Genomic DNA, 17,267 nt, shown 5'->3' on the forward strand with positions numbered 1-17,267 from the left:
CCATAAAGCCCCGTAGGGTAATTTAAGCATGAAGAACACCAACTAAGTCTAAGCAATGCTTAAACTTAGTAATAACAAGAAGCTTGGTTAACATATCTGCGGGATTCTCTGACGTGGGAACTTTCTTTACCACAATCTCCCCTGCAGCAATAGTATCTCTGATAAAGTGTTATTTAATGCTAATATGCTTGGTCTTCGAGCGATGAGAATCCGCCTTGATAAGATGAATAGCACTCTGGTTATCAGAAAATACAACAGTAGTACCCTGCTGAACACCAAGATCAATAAGAAGACCTCGCAACTATGTAGCTTCTTTAACACCTTCAGTTGCAGCGACATGCTCAGCTTCGGTAGTAGAAAGGGCTGCAATAGATTGCAATTGTGCTTTCCAAGAGATAGCACCATAGCACAGTGAAAAAATGTAACCAGAAATAGACCTCCTAAAATTGAGATCAGCACCATAATCAAAATCAATGAACCCAACAACATCATAAGACGATGCCTTGGCTCTATCAAATAACAAACCAATATCAACGGACCCTTTCACATAACGAAGAATCCACTTCATGGCATTCCAATGATCATTTCTAGGATTATGCGTGCATCGGCTCACCATGCTTACCGCAAAAGCTAAATTAGGTCTAGTGAAAATCATAGCATACATAAGGCTACCAATAACATTAGCATACGGGATGGTAGACATCCTCTCAATGTCCTCCTCGAACTTTGGACAAGAGTCTATAGACTGTTTGAAATGAGTAGCAAACAGAGTAGAAATACGTTTACAATCAAATTTATTAAACCTATCGAGCACTTTCTCAAAATACTTCCTCTGAGACAGGTAAAGCTTCCCAGCTTTTCGATCCCTGTGAATCTCCATACCTAGAATCTTCTTAGCTGCATCAAGGTCCTTCATCTCAAACTCAGAATTAAGTTGGGATTTTAACTTGTTGATCAAAGACTTGTCTTTAGAAGTAATCGACATATCATCAACATATAACAACAAGTAAACGAAGGAACCACCAGAACACTGTTGAAAATACACACAATTATCATACTTACTACATGTGTAGTCTTGCCTAGTCATAACCGACAAACTGATTGTTTCCTTGCCAGGAACAACAAAACCTTCAGGTTGCTTTACATAAAGTTCTTCTTCTAACTCTCCATGAAGAAACACTGTTTTAACAACAAGTTGATCCAACTCTAAGTCAAAAAGAGCAATAATAGCAAGTAACACTCTAATGGAGGTATGACGAACAACAGGAGAGAAAAATTCATTAAAGTCAATACCTTATTTTTGGTGGAAACCACGAACCACTAAGTGAGTTTTCCATCTTGCTTCTTCAACCCCGGGAATACCATCTTTTAGTTTGTAGATCCATTTTGCAGTCAATGCACGACGGCCTTTGGGCAGCTCACATAACTCCTATGTATTATTTTTGTGTAAGCTTTCCATCTCTTCTTGCATAGCCACTAACCATTTGAGGAATTAGGACAAGAAATTGCCTCAGAATAAGTAGAAGGATCAACTCCTTTGGGAATTTCTTACGCAACTGCAAGAGCATAAGCAATAAGCCCATCATCATCAGTGTCAGCATATCGAGCGGGCTTATTTATAACTCGTCTTGGTCTATCACGAGTAATAACATGATCATCCTCCACTTGTGGCTCGACAGGACATGTGGTACTGGTACGTGGCTCATCAACAAGAGCCTTCTCACTAGCCTGAGGAACAGTAGATGAAACAGGGCTAATTTTATAAGCTTTATGGCTTACTTCTACCTCCACTTTCTCACTGGCATCTTTCATATCATCATTACCCCTAGAGGAAGCAACAAACTCTTTCCCAGAAGATAACATAACAACCTCATTAAAAGTTATATCCCGATTCTGAATAATTTCTTGGAGCTAGGACACCACAAATGATATCCTTTACACTAAGAAGCATAACCAAGAAGCATGGCTAGCTTCCCATCATTAACATGAGCAAAAACAGTGCATCCAAAAACTCTAAGAATAGAGTAGTCAACGGGATTACCAGACTAAACTTCTTCGAGAATTTTAAAGTCAATAGATGAATATAGAGACAAATTGATGAGGTAACAAGCCATAGAAATGGTTGCGGCCCAGAAATCACGGCGGTGCCATAAACCAACATTTGAGAGCATACAACGGGCTCTCTAAAGTAATGTTCTGTTTATACATTCTGCAACTCCGTTCTGCTGGGGCTTATAAACGAGTCTTATGTCTAGCAATACCATAAATAACGCAGAACTCATTAAACTCATTATTATAGATCTCCAAACCATTATCAGTCCTGAGCTTCTTAATTTTTCATCCAGTCTAATTCTCAACAGGGGCTTTGAATTTCTTGAAATAGGGAAACACTTCACTTTTCTGTCTTATGAAATAAACCTAGACCTTACGAGAAAAATCATCAATAAAAGTCAACATGTAGTGTTTTCCTCCAAAGGAAGGAACTTGGAAGGGACCCCATAAATCTGAATGAATATAATCAAGAATGCCCTGTGTACGATGTTTTTCTATGGAGAAACTGACTCTCTTTTGTTTCTTAAAAATGCAGTGATCACAAAAGTTAAGTTTACCCGTACTAGTTTTACCAAGAAAACCTTTTTTGCTCAGAATGATCATACCTTTCTCACTCATATAGCCCAGATGCATCTGTCATAAACTAGTGAGATCATCATCGGATAATGAGGTAGAAACCGCTACACACCCCATCACAATTGAACCCTGTAGGTAATAGAGAGTACCACATCTTGTTCCTTTCATCAAGACTAGCGCAACTTTTGAAACCTTGAGAACTACGCCTTTAGCTAAATATTTATATATAAGAGATTCAAGAGTACCCAGAGAAATAAGGTTCCGTTTCAATTCAGGAACATGATGAACGTTGGTCAAGGTCCTGATAACACCATCATGGGTCCTAATTTTTACAGTACCAATCCCAACAACATTGCATGGGGCATCATTCCCCATTAGGACAACACCACAAGCTTTCTCATATGTTAAAAACCAGTCCTTATGAGGACACACGTGATATGTACATTCAGAAGAATTGTTCTTATCAATAGAGACAACATCAAAACATCACCTTCGAAATCACTTCGAAATCACTTTCACGTGATATTTAAAGTGCTTATACATAGAGGGCAGGGAGACCACTAACAATATTGCTTTATCCTCATCTTCGACCTTAACGTCTAAATTTTCTAGGTCAAGAATAACAGAGTTGAACTCATCAACATGATTTTGAATGGGGGTACCTTCAGCCATAGAGAATGTGTATAATCGTTCCTTCAGACGAATTTTATTTGCGAGACTTTTCGTCATGTAGAGTGACTCTAACTTCAACCAGAGTCCTGCAGCAGTAGTCTCATGAATAACCTCGCAAAGAACCATCTTAGATAGACGTAGTTGGATATTTGAAAGCATTTTTTCATCCAATTCCTCCTATTGATCATCTGTCATAGACTCGGGTTTCCTGGATTTCCCAAGAAGAGCATTCTTTAATCCACTCTGGGTGAGAACGACTTGCATCTGAACTTTCCAGATACTGAAGCTTATCTTGCATCAAACTTCTCGATATCAAACTTGGTTACAATAGACATCCTGGATCTTGAACGCTCTGATACCACTTGTTAAGAATTAAACAAGAGAAATTATTGCTTCCAAGGCCCTACAAAATCACTATGAGAAGGCGAAATAAGCAGCGAAGCCGTCAAAGGCCCTACAGAAGATAAAATTATTGCTTCCAAAAGAGTTAAAATTTTAGGTTAAGTTCTATCTCAGTTTTCATATTTTCTATTTATCAACAACTAATAGAACATATTTTCCACAACATACTTCTTCATATCTGAAATTAATCTAAGTGGGAAGATACCTTTGTCTATTTGCAATTTGACGTCAATGCAAATTCTAGATTTGGCCATAACAATTTACGTGGAGAAATTTCGCAATGTTTGGGCAATATCACTGCCCTCGAGGTATTAGATATGCGCCACAACAATCTTTCTGGGGCTCTTCCAACAACTTTCAACATTGAAAGTTCACTTAGAAGCTTCAACTTGCATGGTAATAAACTACATGGGGGAATCCCCTGATCTTTGACCAATTGCAAAAGGTTTCAAGTTCTTGATTTAGGAGATAATCACCTCAACGACATATTCCCCATGTGGTTGGGAACTCTGCCAAAGCTGCAAGTTCTAAGCTTGAGATCCAATAAATTGCATGGACCTATCAGAACTCTAACGATTAAAAACATATTTCCTCTGCTTCGAATGTTAGATCTGTCTTCCAATGCCTTCACACAAAACATCCCAGTGTGGCTCTTGAAAGCCATGAGGACAATTGATCATATAATGGAGGCACCAATTGATGAAGGAGATGAATATTACGAAGACTCGGTAGCTATCGTAACAAAGGGATTGGAGCTTCAAGTTGTGAGAATCTTGTTTTTGTACACCACTATCGATCTTTCAAATAACAAATTTGAAGGACATATTCCTAGTGTTCTGGGAGATCTCATTGCTCTTCGGGTGCTGAATTTGTCCCATAATGGATTGCAAGGTCATATACCATCATTGCTTGGAAATTTATCTGTAGTTGAATCCTTGGACCTTTCTTGTAACCATCTTTCGGGAGAGATACCACAACAACTTGCTTCTCTCACATATCTCGAATTCTTAAATCTCTCCCACAATCATCTCGAAGGGTGTATTCCTCAATGGAATCAATTGTATATCTTTGAGAACAATTCATATGAAGGTAATGATGGATTACGTGGATTCCCAGTTTCGAAAGGTTGTGGCAATGATCATGTATCAGAGAAAAATTATAATGTATCTGCACTAGACGATCAAGAAAGCAATTCTGAATTTCTAAATGATTTTTGGAAAGCTACTCTTATGGGCTATGGAAGTGGACTATGTATTGGGTTATCCATAATATATTTCATGGTTTCAACTGGAAATACGAAATGACTTGCAAGAATCATTGTGGAACTGGAACACAAAATTATTATCGAAGGAGAAAGAAGCAGCGACCTCAAAGGAACCATAGTCGAAGAAATAATCCCTTGTAGACAAGTTAACAATCGAGCAAGATTTGATTTTAGAACTTCAGGTATTCAAATCAATCTCTATGCCAAGTTTTTAGTTAATTGTTAGCATATATGTTTATACGTTTGTTATAACAATTAAGCAAGATCTACACTGAGAATAATTGTATTTCCTATAATTTCAATAAATAGAAGATTTTGAAAAAGATTAGCCTTCAATTGATGTTTTAACGTAGCAAAAATTTAACTATATATAACATGCGAAGGTGGAGGAATCAATTGAATAAAATGTCAAATCTTTACCACAATTAGTTGGAAGCTGTCATTACAGGGTCTAAGGACAATTGATGATCTAATATTTAGTAATTGGATGCTATCACATCGTACAGTTTTATTTTAGCATGGTCCAGCTATAACAACTCTCAATATTTCGAAAAATAATTTACTAGTATTTGACTCCCATCTTATTTTTCAAATTTTCAAATGTCAAAGATAAGGAGGATTTCGGTTAATGGATATTTGGTCTGAGAGACAACGACAGGTTCTGAAAAAAATAAAAACGATTGGATCCTGAAGAGCTAAATAACCTTGAGGCGGTTACTGGAGTTTAAGCAAAAATGGAAATGATGTGTTTTCCTTCCCCTTTGTTCACAAGTGTTCCGAATATAATTTTATGTATGCCTCTAATAAGTTGTCCTGATTGGTTGTTCTACTTATTGTCTGTCTAGCATGAATATATCAAAATAATTGATTATGGAAATGAATAGATAAGTCGATGCAAGTTAACGGCATTGCACATGTACACACAGATACCAAAGTTGTTTGGTGTTTTGATTCCAGCAAATGTCAAAATGCCTGCACTTGTACTCGAAAGCGCTGTCGACAAGATGAAGACGGACAGTCTCAGTGAATGTTTCCGTAAAAAACACAGAAGCAATTTAGCAAAATATATAAAGAGATTACAAGTGTGCAAAATTGGTTTGAGACTCGTTGAAATTTAATTTTATCAAAAGATTAGAGTATGAGAAAAATGTAAACTCTGGCAGGTATACAAAGGTTACTTAGAAATAAAACACCCTTCTAACAGGGGAAGTTAAATGTGAGGGGTTTCCACCAGGTTCGAACCTGCTCTGAAGTTGAAAGTTTATTCGAAAAGAAGAAAAATAAAAGAAAAATGGTAAAACGTCTTTTTGAAAAGATTGAACTGCAAAAAGATTTTCATCTACCTCTAAATTCTAAAAGATGCTATAAATGGTGTGAATTAGGTACCAGCGAAGCCATAGTTCCTTCAGATAACGACCATCTGAACCTTATTATATTGAACTTGAAGAGTCTCTTGAAGTAATCTGATGGCATGGTAGACATTGAACGTGTAAATTTGCTATTTAGAGTTATTTATGTAGACATTCTGTTTACTGAAATATTGCTAAGATTGTGATATGAGAGAGAAAAATGATTTATGGAGGCTCATATATATACGAGTCCATCCCAATAACTTTGCATGTGAATGTGGAAAAGCCTTTGCATATACCTGTAAGAAGTTACTGATTGCACAGTTATAACGTCACGGAAAATATCTTTCCAAAAGTATTTTCAGCAACGGCACAAAGGATGTTGGTACCAGCACCTTTGAAAAGAGATGTGGCACCACGTAGCTTTATGATACTGCTTTCACTCTTGAATTTTGCAGTTTCTTTAATGTTGCTCTCTTGAAAATGACACTACTACTATTTGAGGGTTTAAAGGTTATTACTACAACTTTCAATTTTTTTTTTTATTAGACTCATCTTACTCTCTTTCAAATAAGGAGTCTCTTGAAGTAATCCTTTAATGCAAAGTTGTTAGGTTCCTCTCTGCTCTCTCTCTCTCAGTTGAATGCAAAGGTTTCCTCGTAATAATATATAAAATTCACTATGACACATACGGGTTAGCACGTCAAAGTTGTGTAGTTAGAACAAAGACAATCCAAAAATGTGACTCCTATACAATAGGAAACATATTAGCAAAAGTATGAAGAGATTCAACTGTGAAAAATCGGTTTGAGACAAATTGAAATTTAATTGTATCAAAATATTCGAGTATGAGAATATGTAACTCTGTAATATCTAATTCTAAAGGATGCTATATGGTCTGATTAGGGCACAACCACAGTCATATTTCTTTTCAAAATGTTTATCTGTTTGAAATATTAAAATTTCTCAGTGATGAGTTCCTTCGTAGCTCATTCTGTAACTGACCTATTATGAATTTGAATAGGAAAAATACTAGCTATTTTTTTTTAACAGATAGCACAACATTTAAGAAAAAAAAATACTTCGCCTTGAAATCTTACAGTTGGCGGCTAAGTTACTCGGACTTTTTGAAAGAATTGCCGCACCCGTGTCGGATCCTCCAAAAATACACTACATTTGAAGGATCCGACAAGCATCCGACGACATTTTAGGAGAGTTCGAGTAACATAGGTTGGCGGCCCGTGACGTAAAAGAATTAACTAGAGTAGAGTTTTTATGATTGTCAAAACATCTTTGTGAATCTGTAATGTTTGCAGATATAAAGGTCCCAAAACCGGGGAAATAAGAGAGAGGGTTTCCAATTTCTAACCCGCTCAAGAAAAAAGAGGTAAAACGAAAGCGTCTTTCCAAAAAAAAAAAAACATTGAACTGCAAAAAGATTTTCATCAACATCTAATGTTAGAAAAATAGGTAAACATAGTCGAAGAAGAAATGGCTTTGAGGCGTGAAAAAATCGACTTTCCTTAAAGAGATATTGCTCGTATACAGATTGGGGAAAATACAAGCAATTCCCTTCAGAATACAACAAAGTCAAGATTATACCTGCAGTTTTTTCTATATTCTGCTTCAAGAGTGTCATTATATTTATAGAATTTGAGAGATGACTTTTCAGAATAGTCATGTCCTTTCATTAATAGATGTGTCTATTCAATTTAAAACCTCTTATATTACAAACTATCTAACATCTTATACCTAAAGGCTGATATATATATATGGTCTGAATTTAGGCACCACCAGAACCATGTTTCTGAGAAAACAATTAGCTGAAGCTTGTATATCTAACCAACACACCAACACCAACAATGACACGAAGGATGTTGGCGGCAAGCGATATATATATATATATATGGGAAGAAGGGGATCTTATGGGTTATTAGTTAGTTGGTCTGGTTTAAATGATGGAGCGGGTTTAAAAAATGATTTCGGGTTATTTTGGGGGATAATTTCAGTCAAGACAGGGGTATATTTGAAAACTTCAAGAATGAGAGGGATATTTTTTATCCAAAATAAGCTCGGAGGATATTCTTAACCTTTTTCAAAAGTAAAGGGGTATTTTTGACCCTTTTCCCAAATACATGCATACATACACATATATATACATACATACATACATACATACATATATATATATATATATATATATATATATATACTAGTTATGTGAGGTCCGTGCTAAGCCCGGGCCCAAACTCAAGATATAAAAGTAGATATTTTAACTAAAAAATATAATTTGTGTCAGTACAAGTGTACAACAACAATAACCATATACCCATTGTAGTCCCACAAGTGGGTAATTACGTTAGTAATAATTAAATTTCATATAAGTATATTTTCAACATATGAAAGCAAAACTTTCATTCCACTCCTTTAATATTTTAACTTTCATTTTGATGAAATTATTTACTTTATATTAAATGCGGAGCCAGAATTTGACATTTATAAGTTATGTATCCTAATTTTCTGAAGTTATTTAGTTCTAAATAAATAATCTATACATAGTTAATGAACTTTTAAGACAAATACATAATTTAACTTATGCAGCGGATGGAGCTGCTCCTCCCTTAATTAGGGATTAGGGGTTCGAACATGGATATGGAAAAAATCTTTGGAGGGAGCGCTTCTCCCGAATGGGCGCGATACCGTGCGAATTATCTGGATTAATTGGGCTCAAATGCGGATATTGAGCACCAAACAGAAAACCAAAGAACATGAAAAATGAGGTAGGATGTTCGATAGCTTTTAAAAAGTAGACCTTGAAAAAAAAAATTGACTTAAATAAATAAGATTGGGACCTAAAAGTAATTAATTAAAAAGTTTTAAAAAAAATTGGAAATTTTTGTGAGGACTACAAAAGTCCCTAAGTTTGCCCTTATATATATATATATATATATATATATATATATATAAAAGAAATCTACACATGAGAAATAACTCAACAGTTCATTCAAACCTTAAGATGCACCTACAGTTTACAAACTTTTACACGGCGCTACAGAGTGCTTATCAGTATTCAATACTTTTTTAATCAGACACTAACGGTAGAAGCTTTCCAGCACGTGACTTTTTTCTAGAAGAAGAAAAGACTCAAAAAAGACTTTGCGGAATTGTGCATCTTTTACCCCAACTATTAATGGATGACATATTTGAGCTATTTTTTAAAGTTCCGTGGCATATTTAGATCTTTTTCTTTTATAAATATCACCTAAAAGTATTTTTCAGCACTTAATACTTATTAATTATTTTTAATCAATCCTAAACGGACCCCATAGTTACACTATCTCTGAAGGTGGTTGCTTTTTCCATGCACGTTACTTTTCCACAAGTAGAACGATTTCCACAACTTTAAGCTTGCCCAATTAGTAATTGCCAAACACATTTGACCTGTTACTCTTTATTTTTGCAAGGAAAGTGAAACATTGACTCCTCAGTCGTTATATATATATATATATATATATATATATATATATATATATATATATATATATATATTACTATTATATATAAGAGCAAATGTGGGGACTTTTGTAGTCCTCACAATAATTTTCCAATTTTTTTAAATTTTTTTAATTAATTACTTTTAGGTCCTAATCTTATTTATTTAAGTCAATTTTTTTGTTTTTTGTTTTTAAGGTCTACTTTTCAAAAGCTATCGAACCTGAGGACTTTTGTAGTCTTCACAATAATTTCCAATTTTTTTTAAAATTTTTTAATTAATTACTTTTAGGTCATTATCTTATTTATTTAAGTCAATTATTTTTGTTTTTTGATTTTAAGGTCTACTTTTGAAAAGCTATCGAACCTGGAGACTTTTGTAGTCCTCACAATAATTTCCTACCTTATTTTTCATGTTCTTTAGTTTTCTGGTTGGTGCTCGATATCCGCATTTGAGCCCAATTAATCCAGATAATTTGCACTGTATCACGCCTATTCGGGGGGAGCGCTTCGTCCAAAGATTTTTTCCATATCCATGTTCGAACTCCTAATCCCTAATTAAGAGAGGAGCAGCTCCATCCGCTGCACAAGTTAAATTATGTATTTGTCTTAAAAGTTCATTAACTATGTATAGATTATTTATTTAGAACTAAATAACTTCAGAAAATTAGGATACATAAGTTATAAATGTCAAATTCTGGCTCCACATTTGATTTGAAGTAAATAATTTCATCAAAATGGAAGTTAAAATATTAAAGGAGTGGAATGAAAATTTTGCTTTCATATAACTACCCACTTGTGGGACTACAATGGGTATATGATTGTTGTGTTGTTGTACACTTGTACTAACACAAATTATATTTCTTTAGTTAAAATATCTACTTTTATATCTTGAATTTAAGCTCGGGCCTCACATAACTAGTATATATATATACTCGCAAGACTTGTGATGAATCACTACAATATATATAAAAATGTACTCAGCACAAGTTACTTAATTTTGATCAATATAAAACCAAAATAATCAACTCAAAATATGATGATGGTTTTAACAACCACCACGGTTTAAAGTGCTTTTAAGTTGCAGCAGAATTTTTTTTTCCAGAAGTTACAAAAATAATTTTTTTCTCATAAAAACTTTCGGAATCCTAGCTAAGCAAAAAAATATTGTTGTCCAAAAGTATTTTTTCAAAAAACACTTTTGACAAAAAGCACTTTTCAAAAGGAACATATTTTGCAAGCTTGACCAAACAAGCTATTAGTCTCTTCGTTTTCTTTTACTTGTTTAGTTACATTTTCACTCCCCTTTAAAAAAACTAATTAAATGCATATATTATTAAATTATCCTTGTTGATACTTTGGAAATATAAATTGGATTACTAGTACTCCAATTAGTTTGAAAGTCGTTAATTACTTAAGAGTAAAATTGTTTCTTTTAGTAATTTTTTTCTCGATTTTCTAGAGAGTGAAAAAGTAAAAGGATTTTTTTTTTTTTGGTATTTTTGATAACTAAATGAGAACGGAGGGAATACTACTCTTTCCAAGTGGTGCATATAGATTGTGACACAAATCCCACTCATGAAATGTGGATGACGTTTCATATCAAAGTGCATGGACAGGAAATCGTTCTTAATTCAACATTTAAGCGCTTAACATCTTATCTTGTTGGAAAAAAGATAACATTTTGTAATCATCCCGTGGGACAACCATCTAAGCAAAAAGATACTGTCATACATTTCAATAGAGATTTACAATATTTGAAAAAAAAAAATCAAGTGAAGGAGATGACATTTATTAAAAGCAACTTATTTTACAGCAAAACTACGACAATTAGTGATTGTGTTTTTTGTGATTCACGTAAAATGTGAAAAGAACAAGAAAAAGGAATAATTACTAGGTGATGCGGTAGCATGAATAAGATCCTTCCATTCTTAATTTATGGGAAAAGGTGTAAATATACCCCTAAACTTTGCGATTTAGAACAGATATGCCCCTCGTTATAAAAGTGGTGCATATATACCCCTGCCGTTACAAAAATGGTGCAAATATACCCCTGCAGTTACAAAATGGTGCAAATATACCCTTTTCACTAACGAATTTTTTTAAAAAAATCATTTAATTTATTTTTTAATTAAAAAAAAGTCTACCGCTCCATTTTTGCAGCCCATTTTCTTTATTGATGCTGCATCGCAGCCCCCCACATCAAATTGTTTACAGTGCCATTTCCAAACTTTGTTTGCAAATTAGCCTTTAAGTGCCTTAAATAATATCGATGGTAAGCATGTGGAGGCTGTCACCCTTCCAGAATACGCATATTGTGCAATATGCCTTTATGACAATCCGATAGGACACATATGCCCTGACGATCCTTAATAACATGAGTTTGTAGATGAGTCAAGAACATCCCCCATGTCTCATTGCTCTCGTTGGCTGTAATTGCGAAAGCAAGAGGGAATATTGACCCATTGGCATCCATACCTACTGCAATTAGGAGCTTAATGTCATATAGTCCATTTTCTAAAGCCACATGGTAATTTTTTTTTCTGGTGAGTCGAGTCTGGTAAGTTTAAAAAAATGGGTAGACTTATTTTTTTAAAGTCACGGAGATATTTTTTGAAACTTACAAGACCCGACACACCAGAAAAAAAAATTACCATGTGGCTTTAGAAAATTATGTCTACTAAAGAAAATATAGGTAGACTTTTTTTTTAATTAAAAAATAAATTAAATGATTTTTTAAAAAATTCCGTTAGTGAAAAGGGTATATTTGCACCATTTTGTAACTGCAGGGGTATATTTACATCATTTTTGTAACGGCAGGGGTGCACCATTTTTGTATCAAATTTAAGTTTAATAGGGTAAGCTTCCCTCTTTAAGTTGTCCCTACTCGTACTGCATCAATTTAATTTACTTGGATTAGTGGCTTTCGGACAGGGGCAGAACCACAATTTTTTATTTATTCTTTTTTTCAGTGCTAACGATCGTACTAAAAGTTTTAAGTACATTTTATATCAAAAGGTTAAACAATAAAGACTGGAAAATAAATAAATTCAATTATCTTTTTTTTTTTTTTTTGAACTTCTTTAATCTTTTTTGAAAGAAAGGAGTACTAGCTATATGATGCAGCAGTCTTTCTTGGCTTAATCTACTGAGACCAAAAACTCTTTAGCTTTTTCCAAATAGGGGCAAATGTTTCAACTATTGTAATGGTAAGGGTATAAATGGACTGATAGTATAACGGGGTAAATATGAACCTTTTCTCAAAGTAGAGGGGTAAATCAGACCCTTTTCCCTATTATATTTCAAAGTGAACTTTTTAAGATGCTTTATCTTTCTTTCTAAATCATCAAGAAACTTCGCAGGATCTTTAGGAAGTCCCCTATTTAAAATCGTCCTATATAAATATCCAGGATTTAATTAGGAACTAACACAGAGCTTAGCTAGCCTTGATATCTTCTTCAATACAAACTTTTTATATCCTTTTGACAAACATGATGGTTCCCCAGAAAATTTCTTTGTTTCAGTTTTTCACCCTTTTATATCTAGTCTTTACCGTTACTTTTGCTTCCACTGAGGAAGCAATTGCCCTCCTGAAATGGAAAGCAACTTTTAAAAACAAGAACAATTCCTTATTGGCTTCATGGAGACCAAGTTTTAATGCATGCAAGGACTGGTATGGAGTTACATGTTTCAATGGTAGGATAAACAAGTTGAATATTACAAATGCTAGTGTCATTGGTACGCTCTATGATTTTCCATTTTCATCTCTCCCTTTTCTTGAATATCTTGATCTTAGCATGAACAATTTCTCTGGCACCATCCCACTTGAAATTGGTAAACTCACTAATCTTGTCTATCTTGCCTTGCACACCAATCAGATTTCAGGCACAATACCACCACAAATTGGCTCACAAACTAAGCTTCAGATCCTCAACCTATTTGACAACCATTTAAGTGGTGCCATTCCAGGAGAAATAGGTAACCTAAGGTCTCTTACAAAGCTATCTTTGGGGAACTTGACCAGCTTGTGTTTTTTGTTTCTTCATAACAATCAACTTTCTGGCTCCATTCCTAAAGAAATAGGTTACCTAAAGTCTCTTACTGAGCTACATTTGTGGAATAACTCTCTTAATGGTTCTATTCCTGATTCCTTTGGTCATCTAAATAGCTTGTCTATTTTGGATCTTTATGGAAATCACCTTTCTGGCTCCATTCCTGAAGAAATAGGTTACCTAAAGTCTCTTACTGAGCTACATTTGTGGAATAACTCTCTTAATGGTTATATTCCTGCTTCCTTTGGCAATCTGAACAACTTGTCTATTTTGAATCTTTATGGAAATCACCTTTCTGGCTCCATTCCCGAAAAATAGGTTACCTAAGGTCTCTTACTATGCTATCTTTGGGTAATAACTCTCTTAATAGTTCTATTATTGCTTCATTGGGAAATTTGACTAGCTTGTCTATCTTGAGTCTTAATAAAAATCACCTTTTTGGCTCCATTCCTCAAGAAATAGGTTACCTAAGATCTCTTACTCTGCTAGATTTGAGTATTAACTCTCTGCATGGTTCCATTCCTCCTTCCTTAGGGAATTTGAACAACCTGTCTTTGTTGGATCTTTCTGATAATCACCTTTCAGGATCCATTCCTGCTTCATTTGGCAATTTGAGAAAAATGCAAGGTCTGTTCCTCCATATTAACAATCTCACTGAGGAAATTCCTTCATCTTTTTGCAATTTAACATCGCTACGGATTTTAGTTTTGGGTAAAAACAATCTTAAGGGAGCAATTCTGGAATGTTTTGGCAACATGAGTGCCCTTGAGGTTTTGGATATACACCACAACAATCTTTCTGGGACTCTTCCAACAACTTTTAGCATTGGAAGTAGACTCAAAAGCATCAACTTGCAAGAGAATGAACTAGAGGGGAAAATCTCTGTATCTTTGGCCAATTGCAAAGAGTTGCAAGTTCTTAATTTAGGAAACAATTACCTCATCGACACATTCCCGATGTGGTTGAAAACTCTTCCGAAGCTGCAAATTTTAAGCTTGAGATCGAATAAATTGCATGGGCCCATTAGAACTTCAAGGAATGGAAACATGTTTTCTAAGCTTCGAATCATTGATCTCTCTTACAATGCCTTCACAGGAAACTTACCAATGAGTTTGTTTCAACATTTGAAAGCGATGAGGAAAATTGATCAAACAATGAAGGCACCAACATATCTTACTATAAATATTAGAGTAGGACATTACCACGATCCTTTGACAGTTGCAACCAAGGGAATAGAGGTTGAACTTATCGGAATTTTGACTGTTTGCACTCCTATTGATCTTTCAAGCAACAGATTTGAAGGACAAATTCCAAGTATTATGGGAGATCTTATTGCGCTTCGGGTGCTGAATTTGTCTCATAATGTATTGCAAGGTCATATACCACCATCACTTGGAAGTTTATCTGTAGTCGAATCATTGGATCTTTCGTTTAACCAGCTTTCGGGAGAGATACCACAACAGCTTGCTGCTCTTACGTCTCTTGCATTCTTAAGTCTCTCTCACAATCATCTCCAAGGATGCATCCCTCAAGGACGTCAATTTGGTACATTTGAGAACAATTCATATGATGGTAATGATGGATTACGTGGATTCCCTGTTTCAAAAGGTTGTGGAAGTAATTTGATACCAGAGACAAATTATACCGATTATGCGGTGGATGATGAAGAAAGCACTTCTGAATTTCTCAATGAATTTTGGAAAGCTGCTCTTATGGGTTATGGAAGTGGACTATGTATTGGATTATCCATAATATATTTCATGATTTCGACTGGAAATCTAAAATGGCTTGTAAGAATCATTGAAGAGTTGGAAAACAAAATTAGTATGCGACAGAGAAATAAGCAGCAAAATCAAAGGCATTACAGAAGAGAAATAATCGCATCTAGAAGAGTTAAACATCCAGTCAAGTTCTAGTTTGATCTTCAATTTATCGCAACTATCTGTGTCTCAGTTTTCATATTAGTTATATCAGCAACTAATCAAATGCTCTACAAAGTATTTTTTTTTTCTTTCAATAGAAGCAATTACAATGGATTAGCTTTTTCAAAACATCTTTTAAGCTAGTAAAAGTTTAAATATAATATGCAACTGAGAAGGAATGAAGTAAAAAAAAAATTCAAATATATGCAAAATTAGTTGGAACTAGTGTTTGTGCAAACCAACACATAATTTAATTTTAGTGTAAAATAAACCTCAGACTTAACTTTCTTTATGTAAGATAAAAGTCCGACTATAATTTTATTATTTAGTGTAAAATAAAAAGACTTAACTTTCTATGTGTAAAGATAAAAATCAGACTGTAAATAAACAAATTCGAACATGGAGGTGTTTGAAGGAGCATTTGGTGGAATACTCATTGGAGATACAATATCAGATGTTGCAGCATATGATTGCTAGATTTGAGTTTTGGTTTCTTTTAGTATTTTATGTAAGCTTTTTTTTACTTCCTTTTATTAACTTTGGAAAATGTAATATCATGAATTTTGATGATATATCAAGTTTATTTAAGATTCAATGAATGTTGTGTGTATTTACTGGAGAAAATGTAAATAATTTAAATCTCTCCCACTATCATCTTGAAGGATGCATCCCTAGAGGACCTCAATTTACTACATTTGAGAACAATTCGTACGGAGGTAATGATGGATTACTTGGATACCCAATTTCGAAAGGTTGTGATATTTATGGTGGGGTGTCATAAACAAATTACACCGTATTTGAGCTAGATGATCAAAAGAGAGATTTTTGAATGATTTTTGGAGAGCTGCTCTTACAGGCTATGAAAGTCCCGAAATGGCTTACAAGAATCATGGGACACAAAGTTATTCTGCGAAGGAGAAAGAAGCGTAGAGGTCAAAAGCATTACAGAAGAAGAAATAATCGCTTCTAGACAAGTTACCCAATCAAGATTTGATTTCAGAACTTCAGGTATTCAAGCTAAGCTCTGAAATAATCTTTTTAGTTTATTTTAAGTATTCAGTATTTATACTTTTGCTATAACAATTAATCAACGATCTATACGGACCATATTTTAGATTTTGAAAAGGATTAGCCTTAGTTGATGCTGTAAAGTGTAATAAAAATTTAACAATAACATGCGATAAAGGAGGATTCACGTAAATAAAATTTTAAATCTATACCACAATTAGTTGGAATTTGTCATTACTGGGACTAGTACTATATATATGGATGATCTATAAATTTAGTTAATGAAATGTTTGACATGTGTTTCAAGAAGAAACCAAACGTATAATTCGATTTTATCACGGTGCAGCTATACAAATACAATCTCTGTATTTTGAAAAATAGTTATAAGTGTCTGACTCACTTTTGTTTTTTCTTTTTTCTTCAAGATTTCAGATGTCAAGGATAAGAAGATGTCAGCGCAATGGATACTGAATCCGAA

General features: G+C 34.2%; 1 protein-coding gene and 1 pseudogene across 1 annotated transcript; both read left to right on the forward strand.

Annotated features, from left to right (window-relative positions):
* The first annotated feature begins 4,196 nt into the window (after nt 1–4,196).
* On the forward strand, nt 4,197–5,006 carry LOC132601990 (receptor-like protein Cf-9 homolog). Its single transcript, XM_060315029.1, has one exon. It carries the CDS (start codon nt 4,197–4,199, stop codon nt 5,004–5,006), a length of 810 nt encoding a protein of 269 aa, XP_060171012.1.
* Nucleotides 5,007–13,270: 8,264 nt separating this feature from the next.
* LOC132602695 (receptor-like protein 9DC3) lies at nt 13,271–16,751 on the forward strand (annotated as a pseudogene).
* The last annotated feature ends 516 nt before the right edge of the window (nt 16,752–17,267 follow it).

The sequence above is a fragment of the Lycium barbarum genome, chromosome 7, assembly GCF_019175385.1.
Source record: "Lycium barbarum isolate Lr01 chromosome 7, ASM1917538v2, whole genome shotgun sequence".
NCBI classification, from domain to species: domain Eukaryota; kingdom Viridiplantae; phylum Streptophyta; class Magnoliopsida; order Solanales; family Solanaceae; genus Lycium; species Lycium barbarum.